This window comes from Melanerpes formicivorus, unplaced genomic scaffold, assembly GCF_026170545.1.
Source record: "Melanerpes formicivorus ecotype bairdi unplaced genomic scaffold, bMelFor1.0.p_v2 SCAF_2, whole genome shotgun sequence".
NCBI classification, from domain to species: Eukaryota; Metazoa; Chordata; class Aves; order Piciformes; family Picidae; genus Melanerpes; species Melanerpes formicivorus.
The window spans coordinates 13,067,377-13,080,124 of record NW_027142354.1 but is presented as its reverse complement, the minus strand read 5'-3'; the positions used below and the strand labels follow the sequence as shown (position 1 = coordinate 13,080,124).

The 12,748-nt window shown below is 43.0% G+C and overlaps 1 protein-coding gene across 1 annotated transcript in view; it reads left to right on the top strand.

The window, feature by feature from the left end:
* The window catches only part of PLAGL1 (PLAG1 like zinc finger 1), a 48,848-nt gene that overhangs the window by 9,722 nt on the left and 26,378 nt on the right, over window positions 1–12,748 (top strand). The window contains exon 2 of the mRNA XM_068151001.1: window positions 11,760–11,802. Coding sequence (XP_068007102.1) covers window positions 11,784–11,802 — 19 coding nt within the window. The 5' untranslated portion in view covers window positions 11,760–11,783. The remainder of the gene's footprint in view (window positions 1–11,759; window positions 11,803–12,748) is intronic.

Sequence of the window (12,748 nt, the reverse complement as noted above, 5' to 3'; positions counted from 1 at the left end):
ATTAGTTTTAATAGTTACCCCTTGCATCTTTGCCCTATGATTGCATTTTTTTGTGCAGTATCCCACTCCAGCCAGTCCACATGTGCCAACAGGAGTGAAAAGATGTGGCTGGTTTTGCTGTAGAGTTTGCTATTAGCAAATCCAGCTGCTCTTGGCAGAAAATCTGAGTATGCAGGTTGCAGCACACAGATTGAGAGGTGTGACAGGCAGCTGTTACTCAGTACAAGGCTTGTGATGTTTAATTAAATCAACTACAGTTGCCTCTCTAACCTAAGTTCTTAGTGAAAACTATTCACTTATGCTTTAGTTTAACTTTTGGGGATGTATTAGTGTTACCATTGTGTCCTTCAGATAGCTTAATCAGTTCTTTATATCTGAGGCCATAAGGAGTGGACAGAAGAAAGAAAACATTTGTACTGAGACACTGTTAGCAAACAGTGGGGTACATTATGAAAGAGCATTAATTGTGCTTTGATACATAATTTATGTACAGAGCCATCCAGCGTTTATGAGGCAGCTAAAGAGACAAAGCTGCTAAACCTGGGGAAATCACCTTGAAGATCATATGCTCCATCTGTGATCTAAAATACCTGTAAACATACCAATATTCTTGACCTGAAATGCTTTTTCAGTTTTGCAGATGTCTGTATTAAGTGGTCATTTCAGCATTGAAATTTAAAGCTGTTAAAGAGTGAGAGCAAGGCTATGAAAGTGGAATTTGACTCCAAAATTTGATTATTAATATTTACATAATGTAGCAGCAACATTACACACTGCATTACATTATTGCAGTAGTGTTGTAGGATGTGTCTCGATGATGCTGCAGCTATGTGCAAGGTTTGTGAGGATCTGAGGCTGGAAGGTTCTAGATTATCATAATTTAAGCAAGATGAGATGTAAGATGTTGGCTACCAAATCTGTATTTATGATTATGCTGAAGTTTATTGACACTGCTGAAGTGCCTCCCTCCTGGTCAGAGGAGTGGCTGTTGCTCTGAGCAGGAACTAATCAATCTGACTGTCACCACTGAGGATTTTCTCACTGCCTTTGGAAAGCTGGTGGCTGCTAATGTGTTTCATTTGTAGTAAGCTTATGAAAGGAAAGAGAGTTAAAGCCAGAGGTTTTTGAAGCCACAGCAGACTTGTTGACTCTCTGGGGAAGTCAATGCCTGAGTATGCAGTGAAGGGAAATGAAGTTTCCCTGCCACCAGCCTGTCCAGCAGAGAGGAATGACAGTGCCCCTCCTGAAATGAGTGGAAATGAGCAACGGAAAGAATTTAGCCAAGGTATTGTGGGAGAACAGGAAAAAGTGCTTTTTCACGTGACCCCCTACAAGTGGATTTGGTGTTTGTTTTGTGCTGGGGTTCAGTCCTGAGTTTCAGGCAGTAAACCAGAGTCCTGTCCACAGGCTCATTGAAATGGAAATGGCTTGCCCTCTGCTGTGGAATGCAGAGTATTTTAGGAATGTTCCCAGGTCTCGGGGCTTTTTAAAATTTGCACTTTTAAGACTTTTTGTTGTTGTTATTGTTGTTTTGTTTTGTTTATTTGAACCAGTTCTCATAACAAAACCCGCAAATATGAAGTGCAGGTTTGTGTTCACATGAACAAACAGTTCCCTGCAAGTCAGCCATGGAAAGACATGGGAAATGTAGAAATGCTTTGCTGGATTGCTATCAAAATGCTGAGTGCTTTGCAAAGCCAAACAACAAGAACAGCCCTCAGTAAGGCAGGCTGGTGAGATCCCATGTGACATCATTCCCTAGGGAATTCCCTTTTGTTGCCATCTTTTAAAAAAGCCCTATTTGATAACATTTCTTCTGTAATCAGGACACTGAAGATGGGCAGAGGCTTGTACTGGATGCCCTGTCTGCCATAGGTCTTCTGCTGACCAAAATAGACCAACATCAAGTGATACAAGGCTAGGAAAATTATGAAGAGAGGCAGTACCATATTCCAGAACAGGAAAAACCTTGCTTAGAAATGAGTAGTGGGATTTGTTGGTCTTTGTGTTTTTGGTGTCAGGGCACAGGATATAAAATGGATTGACATTTAATGATTTTTTTTTTTTTTGTTAGTTGGCTTTTTTTCTTTCGGATAGTTTAGGTGCATATACAAACCATATTTGATGATTAGAATTAGAATTAGATTTAGAATTAGAATTAGAATTAACCAGGTTGGAAAAGACCTTTGAGATCATCTAGTCCAAGCTATCATCCAACACTATCTAATCAACTAAACCATGGCACCAAGCACCCCATCAAGTCTCTTCCTATACACCTCCAGTGATGGTGACTCCACCACATCCCTGGGCAGCTATTCCAATGGCCAATCACTCTTTCTGTGAAGAACTTCTTCCTAACATCCAGCCTAAACCTCCCCTGGTGCAGCTTGAGACTGTGCCCTCTTGTTCTGGTGCTGGTTGCCTGGGAGAAGAGACCAACCCCCACCTGCCTACAGCCTCCCTTAAGGTAGTTGTAGAGAGCAGTAAGGTCTCCTCTGAGCCTCTTCTCCAGGCTAATCAACCCCAGCTCCCTCAGCATCTCCTCATGATGCTACATTTTGAGGTGATTGTAAACCATTTAGAATATTGATCAGTTTATGCAGGGATTGCTAAGGTGGGATATTTATTTAACAATATAGCTATGTCAAAGTAATAGCAAATTGATTAAAAAAATATATCAGAGGCAATAGGATGTCTTATTGGCTCACCTCTTGAAGTCACTGGAAACTGATAGTGGTCTTGGTAGCTTGCATACCAAGACATTTAGACTGTAGGGATGCAAATATAGTTTCTCTCAGTTGTAGGACTAGCTTATATAGTTATATAATATTTCTTTGTGTGTATACAACAAGGAAACAAAGTTGGCAACAAAGCTGGTGAGGGGTTTGGAACACAAGTCCTATGAGGGCTTCTCCCAGGCAACCAGCACCAGAACAAGAGGACACAGTCTCAGGCTGCACCAGGGAAGGTTTAGGAGGTTAAGAAGAAATTCTTCACAGAGAGAGTGATTGCCCATTGGAATGGGCTGCCTGGGGAGGTGGTGGAGTCACCATCATTGGAGGTGTTTAGGAGGAGGCTTGATAGGGTGCTTGGTGCCATGGTTTAGTTGATTAGGTGGGTTGGATTAGTTGATAGGTTGGACACGATGATCTTGAAGGTCTCTTCCAACCTGCTCTGTTCCATTCCATTCCATTCCATTCCATTCCATTCCATTCCATTCCATTCCATTCCATTCCATTCCATTCCATTCCATTCCATTCCATAAACAATTTAAAGTAATACCATGAAGGTGTACAATATATTCTTAGTAAACATAGTAGAGAAAGCATGTCCTTGATTGCATTACTTTTATCTACCCACAGCCTGCCCTATGACTTTGTGCACTGTACTTGTACATCGGCATAGTCCTAGGTAAAAGACAGAGATGTTTCATATACAACTTTGTGATTTCCTCCTTTTTCATATTCACAAATAAGACATATTTGAAGAAGTTCTGCACTGTCAGTGAGCCAGCTTTCTGAAACAGGGGCACAAGTCTTTATGTGTTATTTGCTTAATCAAGGGAAAGGTGCAGAGCCCTGTACATGAAGAAAAACATTATTATGGCGGAAGAGTTGCTCTCTTTTATAATCATAGAATAATTCCATGATTTGAAAAAACATGTGTTTGTTTTGGGTTTTGTTTGTTTGTTTGTTTTTAAGTACAAGTGTATGCTGTTTTATATGATAAATCATAAAGAAATTTATAATCTCTTTTTTTTTTTTTTCTCCAGTGAGGGCCTTTATACCTGGTAGAGTTGTACTTAGCATGTAGCAAATCCTGGTTGTGGATGCATGTGTGGGACTAACAAGTTTGAGGAAATCTTCAGTTTTCTTTGAATGAGGGTTTTGGCTCTGTGTATTAATTTCCCCCTGTTTGTACTTTGTTAATATTTAAATCATTTCTGTATCATTATTTTTCCTTCCTTTTCATTAATTTGGGAGAAGGGAAACTATGTCAGCAGAAATGCAATTAGCCCAGCACGGGCACTAGCAGTAGCCAAAAGAGAACAAGTAGGAACACTAGTGGCATGCTAATGCTGTGTGAGAGATGTGTTCCCTCCTGAAGGTATGTTTTCTTCTGATGGATGCAATTTAAGGCACAAGGTATGCTGAAAGTTAAACCTCCAGCAACTGGTTTCTGTAATGGGGGAAGAGAGTTCTTCCTGATTTAATCTCACTGTAAGTAGGCTAAGTGTGGTTTTCCTGTCACATCTTTGCCTGTGTATTTTAAAAACATCTGCAACTGTATTACTTACCATAGATGTCTTAAAAAACATGCTTTTACTTGGCATTTTACCTTTACTTGATTAAAATATGATAAAAGTACATAGATAACAATGTCATCTACAGGGGGCTGCTGTGAATCTGTAAACAGGTTGTCCTGGACTTTCTTCTGAGTTTCTGAAGTATAGCAACGTCCGCTTTTCAGCTGCACAAGTTAGGTGGACAGATGACTTCACAGCATCAGACGAGTCTTCCAGTGCTTGGTTAGCTAATGCATCTCTTTGGTGTGCAGCATTTTTGAGCCATATAATGCCAAGTCAGTAGAAAGAAGCAGCTTGTGCTGACCATTGTCATTAATTTTCACACTGTCTTTGTGCAGAAACTAATAAAAGGAAGTCTGTAGTAACCTCTTGAGGCTTGGGACAGGCGGGGCTAACTGGTTCAGAACAGCTGTGTTTCTGCTCCTAATTCTAAAGCTACGATCCAGGTCTTTGTCTCTGCATGGTATAGGTTTGTTTTGCAGACAGTATGTTCCTTTGTCATCTACAGATGGCATCATGATGCAAGTGCAAGTATATCGCCCACAGTGTCAGCATGGCAGTATGAAAGCTTTTCCTGTTGGTGCTACTTATATCTCTTCCCACATCAGTGCCTCCTTTTCCTCTGACTGCCTGGGGCATGATGCCAGGGAAGATAGATGTACCACTTCTGGAAGAAAGTCAGGTCAGTGGAAGAGCTTTGTCACACCAACCCATGTGAGAATGCTCTCATGTCACATGCAGAACAGCTGTTGTTGGACAACTAGTTGCAGCCTTTGCAAAGGTCCCTCACAGAGCAGTCCCCTGGCATCCCTTACCATGGAGTTTGTTGTCTCTAGTGAAGAAGAGCTTCAGGGCCAGTAAAGCAAGTACTGGCTGGTAAAATTGTATCATCCTGGAAATCTGCAGTGACCTGCAGTGGATACAGGATGTTACATTCAGAAGCTTTAGCCAGGTGTCATCAAAGTGTTTTCCTTGCACAGGAGGATTAGAAAGTGGAGCCTTTGCTGCTCTTTTTGCTGCTTCTCAGTGCATACCACTGGTAAGCAAGGTCCTTGTTAAGGCCATTGTGGGCAGCCTTCATGGATCACGTACATCATCAACAGCCCAAGAGGACACAGGTAGGCTGGCTTCCCTTGCTTTGCATTTCCTTATGGTAGCCTTTCTCCTGCTGCAGCAGAAGATCCTCATGACCATGGTCCTCATGAAGGTCCTTCTCATAGATACCTGGAAACTGGGTATGTGATTTCATTGCTCTCATGTGCTGTGCATCAGAACAGAAGGGTAACAGACATTGCCTTTCCCACTGTGGACACTGAACGTCCCAGGGCAATCCCACTACCGCTTCTAATCCACAAAATGCATAGTCTGTAAATCTGTGGCAGTGGTGGAACAACTACAAAAAACAAACCCTGAAGTTCTGGCTCCTACCAAACATACTCTGCAACATGTCCTTCTCAATAGGCAGTGCAGAACCCATCCTCTCTTCCTCTGGCCAGTGTATAACCACTTTTCACCACCACAAGCATTGAACTTTCCATTATCAAATGTGCCTGAAATCACTGCTTTGCTACCTGTAGACTGTTAGCCATCTGTTATACTTAACCCATCAAGTCCTATTCAGCCTAAATGCATGAGCTAATTTCCTGATACCCCAAAGCCTGTAGGAACCTCTTAAGGCTTTGCCTCAAATTATTGTGGCTGAAATTTTCATGTATGGAAGACATCTCCCACTTTTCTCTTCTTCCTCATCTGTTTATTCATTGATGATAAAGGACAGTGCTGAAGAGCAACCACAAAAAAACATTACTGTGGCTCTATGAGCAGTACAGCAAATGTGGCCAATATACCTGCAACATTTTGTATAAAGGTCATGTGGCTTACAAGGAATAAAAATACAGAAAATTGGCCAAAGAGACTGTTAAAACTGAGGCCAGCATGGCAACTGGCCAGCCACCTAAGTTTAGATTGACAGGTGATGGATGTGGCCAGAAACCACCAGGCACTGTGCCTAGTTGGCACAGAGTAAGTGGCTACTATGACTCTGCATGTCTTGGAGCTCCCTTGGTTAGGGGGCAGTACGCTGCACAAGAGATGTCCCCGTGTACCAGAGAGCTGACCTTGAAGCAGGAGAGGGATTTATGGTAGTAGTTTTCTGCAGCTAGGACAGGCAGTTCAGAGTCGTGTTGAAGGTAACTGCAGGGAAGAGTTGGTGTAGCCTATGAAGGAGCTCATAGCTGTACTTACACTCTCTTGCCTCTGCAAATACACCTTGCTGTGCTCATCCTCACTCTGTCAAAGATAATGTTCTGACTTACTGCTAGCAGAGGAGCAGTTCCTTGTGTTACTGCACCTGCTGCTCTGTTGTTCTGCAAGTAGGTTGCAGTGACTGGGATGTCCTCATGGAGGTGTTTCCTCTTGTTCTGTAGACTCTGTGCTCTCCCCAAGGCCTAGACTTTGCCACAGTGGGGTTGCTGCTGCTAGTGCTGCTTCATCAGAGAACAGTACAGGGAGAAAAATGTGAAGGTTTCTCAGGATTTGATGGCCCATGGAGAAAAACACTTCAGTGATTTATGGTTATCCTCTTCATAATGCCCTCATTCTCTGGGTCAACTCTTCTGCAGCAGTCTTGTGCCTTTGACCATGTCCTAGGAGGACTGTTAGGAGTATAGATCTGTACAATGTGATCTGTCTGTATTGGTAAGCACCTTTAATACCTTGAGGGTAGGTAGATGGCAGTGCCACAAACCAATTCCTTCATGGCTTCAGATCACAGGACATGGCAGCCCTGTCAGTATGGGCAAAAGGGATGGAAAAGAGGAGCCAGCCTGTGCAATAGCACTTTTCTGCTGTGGTTTTTGTAGCTTCTTCTGAGTGAACAGAAGATCATGCTTCTGATAGCTGCCCCCACCACAGAAACAGATTAGCCTTTTGATTGCAGTGGAGAGGTTCTCATCAGTGTTTCTGTTGCTGTGGACTGTGCTGCTCTTGATATGAGTCCCTCTGATGTCATTCTGACCTGCCACCACCTATGTCAAGACATATGTGTATGTGTTCCTTCTTCTCTGTGCCCCCTCCTCTACCACCAAAATTACATCATAGAACAATTCAAACAAACAGTGTCACCTCAGCATGGTGTGACTGGTGTTCATTGACCACATTGTCACTGGAACATGGTTGGATGGCATGTGGGGTACATGGATAGGTTGGGCTGTGACTGGACTTCTCATGACAGGAGACTGCTGTGGGCCAGATGTGGGAGGATGAAGGTGTACTACTGACACAAACCACAGAGAAGGGGAGGACTTGTGGTGTTTGACTTAACATCCTCATAGAAAAGCTCAGGAAATGTGGCATAGACAGCTGGTCAGTGAGGTGGATTGAAGATTGGCTTGACAACAGAATTCAGAGGGTTGTCATCAATGGCACAGAGCCAGTGGTGTACCCCAGAGATGGGTACTGGGTCCAGTTTTGTTCAATGTCATTATCAACAGCCTGGATGAGAGGATTGAGAGTACCCTCAGCGAGTTTGCCAATGATACAAAACTGGGGGTGTTGGCTACACCACATCAGGCTATGCAGCCACCCAATGAGATCTGGACAGGCTGGAGAGCTGGGTGCAGGCAAACCTCATGAAGTGCAAGGTTCTGCATCTGGGGAGGAGTAACAACAGGCACCAATACAGGTTAGGGGCTGCCCTGCTGGAAAGCAGCTACACAGAGAAAGACCTTGCAGTGCTGGTGGACAGAAAGTTCTCCATGGAACAGCAATGTGCCCTTGTGGCCAAGAGAGCCAAAGGTATCCTGGGATGCATCAAGAAGGGTGTGTCCAGCAGGTCTAGGGAAATTCTTTTACCTGTCTACTCTGCCCTGGTGAGACCACAGTTGAAATACTGTGTCCAGTTTTGGGCTCCCCAGTTCAAGAAAGAGAGAACTTCTGGAGAGAATCCAACAGGCAGCCACGAGGATGATTAGGGAACTTGAGCATCTCCCCTATGAAGAGAGACTGAGATCCCTGGGACTATTTAGTCTTCAGAAGAGAAGACTGAGAGGGGATCTCATCAATGCTTATAAATATCTGAGGAGTGGGTGTCAAGTGGAGGGGGCCAAGCTCTTTTCAGTGGTGCACAGTAATAAAACAAGGAACAGTGGGTTCAAACTTGAACACAGAAGATTTCACCTCATTATGAGGAGAAACTTCTTTACAGTGAGGGTGACAGAGCACTGGAACAGGCTGCCCAGGGAGGTTGTGGAGTCCCCTTCTCTGGAGACTTTCAAAACCAACCTGGATGCATTCCTGTGCAGACTATCCTAAGTGATCCTGCTTTGGCAGGGGGGTTGGACCTGATGATCTCTTGAAGTCCCTTCCAACCTCTAATATACTGTGGTACTGTGATACTTGTAATTGCCCTGCAGATTGAATGGCAGCACAATTAAATAATTTTGCCTGTCAGTTCAGTAGGGGGATGAAGTCTTTATTAGTTGATGGCACTGCTTTGACAGTGACAATACATAGCCTGCTGTGTCTGGTGGTGACAAAGGCTGGCATGTTTACAGTCACATATGGATGCCATTAAAACCCATTCCTTCCTCTGCAGGGCTTAAACACTTAGAAATTAACAGCACGGGCAAGTGCCTTGCTCTCAGCCCAAATGGAGTCAAAGTGCACAGTGGGGTTTTTTTCAGAAAGAAAGTGTTTTCTGACTGATGGAAATTAGGCTAGGACACCTGCTGCTCAGAAAACCTGTTCTCAACATGACTATTTCACCTGGAAGGAGGACTCACTGATGTCATTTTAACATGTGAGCCCCTGTGCTGCATCTCTCTCCCATCTCTACCCACAGTCCCAGTCAGTGACAAAAGCCAGTTTATAAGCTGTATATTCACTGGGGGCAGCTGTTTCAGCAGAGGGCAGAGGTTACAGAAGAGAGGTTGATGTGCCAGCACTTGTGTTCTGTGCCTCATCTGCATCCTGCTTGGTCTCAGGCAGAAGTGATGTACCAGCAGCCTGCCTGGTCACTTGTAAAAACAGGCAAGCTGCAATATTGTAGGACTTGATTAATGTGCTGGAACACAAGTGTCTAGTGCTGTCCAAGATGCCCCAGGCAGCCCTGCCTGGCTTCTAGCTCTTGGTCCAGGAGCAACTCTTTTTGCTGTATAACCAATACTACAATTTGGAGTCTTGTGTGGATGCTTCATATGTCCTAGGGCACCTCAAAAGGCACAGGGTTCTTGTGCATGGACAACTGAAGTGTCTTTTCTTGTAATGTCTTTCCTGATGAAGGTCTCTAAAGAGCTGCTTCCTGTCAGTTTTATGCAACTGATGTTAATGAACATGTGCAGCCTAGAGTTGGAGGGATTTTTTTGGTTTTGTATTGAAATACTAATTTCCTGCAATACAGTATAGCTGCCAACTGCTCCTCACCACCCATCACTGCAAGTCACACTTTAAAATGCAAAGCTAGTACTTGTGTTATGTTGGTGAAGGCAGCATAGGTTTGAAAGACAGTTTTAAGCATGTGGGAAGGAAAGACCAAGCAGCTTTTTCTATTTGGACAGCAGAGCTCTTCCATATTCCAGAGTGCAGATCATCTATGACATGTATTTTCTTTACACACTGTCTTTTATGCTAGGATTGACAATTATGTTGTAATGAGATGCATGGTAAGATAGCGAGTCTGGTTCACTAACTTTGTGTGTCTTGCTCTTGCATCTGTGAGCACTTAAATGAAGACATGTAAGTTTATCAGTTGTTAATGTGCTAATGTGTTTATCCTTCTTGCTATGTTGCCCAGTGATGATGATCTGTAGGTACATCATTGTTGACTGAATGCTGCAGGGAGTGCTCAACATGGCTCCTTTTGTGTGCAGGTCCTCCAGCTAAGGTGGCAACTTAGGTGCTTGCAATGGATCATTAGAAGCATTACCTTAGTCTCCTCAAACCTGAAAATGGCACTAGAGCATGCTCCTAGATTTCAGCAGATCTCACTTCCTCATGCCATTTATGGACAACCTGGCAGAGTCACAACCTAGCCTTCCAGTATCTGAAGGGGGCCTACCAGAAGGCTGGGGAGAGACTTCTCAGGATCTCAGGTAGTGATAGGACTAGGGGGAGTGGAATGAAGCTGGAGGTGGGGAGATTCAGGCTGGATGTGAGGAGGAAGTTCTTTACCATGAGAGTGGTGAAGCCCTGGAATGTCCAGGGAGGTGGTTGAGGCCCCGTCCCTGGAGGTGTTTTAAGACCAGGCTGGATGAGGCTCTGGCCTGCCTGATCTAGTGTGGGGTGTCCCTGCCCATGGCAGGGGGGTTGGAACTAGATGATCTTTGTGGTCCCTTCCAACCCTGACTGATACTATGGTACTATGATACAGCTTCATCCTTGGCAAATTCTTATCAGCAGACTACTCTTTACCTCTTTGTTATCTTCTTTAACCTTATCTTATGACTTCTCCATTCTTCATGAGTCTGTTCCCTCCTCAGCTCTCATTATTCTCTGCTTTCCATTTTTATTGTAATCTCTATTGCCTTGTTCCATGGTCCTCTCACTTCCTTCAGTTTTCCCAACCAGCTCCAGTCAATTTGGAAAGTAACTTACTGATGATCATTGTGTTTCTAAGAATGAAGATGTTTTCTTTGTCCCATTTCAGTCAGCCACAAAGTATTGTTGACTTCATCAGAATCAAATTTTCCCCCTAAATCATGTACATACACCTTCAAACACTTCCTAAAATTTCCAAGATTTGTACAGGACACCACAAAATGGCACGAGCTGATGTGATTTGTCTTGTTATTGGTATCTCCCCTTATTATTACATACCTTGTTATTTCTGTTGTTCCAAGGAGCCTTATCTGTACACTAGGGTCCCACTGGGTGGATACTGCTCAGATGTCTGCAGAAAGCTCAGACTCTGCTACTATGTCCTCACAGTAAAATTGCAGTCAAAAAAAACAGCAGTTGATTGGGAAGGAAACAGGAGGAAGAGAGTTCAGAAGAAATCTAGAAGTCTCAAAAAGTCTTTCAAGAGAGCAAGTAAAATATCTTATCCTGTATTAGCTAATATGTTCTTTGACTTGGCAAGGGTGAGGGCTCCTAAGGGGAAATACCAGAAATAGTAGATTTGAATACAGAATGGCATGCAATGGGGTAAAATCCTGTTTTGTTAATGGAGATGTGGGATACAGTGAGCCGCTCTTAATTAAAACACATTGCATTAGTATAGTCATTTCACATTGTTTATGAAATGAAGTTGAGTCATTTATTAAGGAGAAAAATATAGATGGATTTACTCATTTCCTCTACAGATTGAAATTGGTGCTTGTTAGATTTCCCTAGATACATTCTCCCAATTTCCTAAAGAACTAAAAAAATCATGCATATGATAACTAGCATGAGGTTTAAATATGAATAGTGCTAGTTCAGAAAACTGATCATTCTTTTTTTCATTTATTTTATGTAGGTTTTCTTTGCCTGATCTGTAAACATGTCTACAGACCTGCTATGTAAGTACATTTCTGCCATCCCACAGTGATTTTTTTTGTACCATATGTTTTTATCAGATTCCCAGATGTGCTCATGATTGATGGCTTTTATCTTCAGTATACAAGTCTGCTTTTACATTTGTGTTTCTTCTGAGACATCTGTGGAGCAATATTACCATTATAATCAGCAGGATTATTCTTGGAGTGAAGCATGACTTAATAGGAGTAGAATTGTAAAAATCTGGCCCATGTGTAAGAACAAACTATCTAAAATGTTTTTTCTATCTTTGGCACAAACAACATCCCAGATTACTACTGAGTGGTGTGCTTGGGTTTTTTAATCACTTTGTGAATTTAACTCTTGTGTTTCCAGGGTTTCATTATCCAAGTCACATGCCTCCTCACTGCTACCCTCCTCCTGTTTCAACAGCACATGAAATGCAAATGGTGTATCATTATACTTGGCTATTGTAACCACCATAAACAACTACTGCTCAGTTCTCGCCTCTAGTTGTGCTCTCTTGATCCAGCATCAGCGGTCTGCTGCATTAAGTGCATTTTCTGTGATTATTGATCTGATCTTCTCTTGGAGTCACTCAAGTGCCTCAGTTTCCATTTGTTATCATTGCCAGTGAGGGCTGCTCAGCTGTACACTGTGCATTATAGGAGAGATGGATTTCAGAAACCCAGTCTCCAATACTGCTTCAGAGGAAGGCAAGCCCTCCCTCACCCCTCACCCCCCCCTTTTTTTCCTAAATCAATAACTGTAATCAGTTAATAAATATAAAAGTGTCAGTGGCTTACTGGCAGATAGCACCTATCTGTGGAGGTGATATCTTGTACTTCAAGACTGAGTTGTTTGTGAAAGTGTGGGGGTTTTAAGCTTCATTTGCTAAGTGGCAGTTTTGGGGCATGCGTTAAGTGCCATTTAGATACAGAGAGGACTCTAAAATGAAGAATGCAGTAT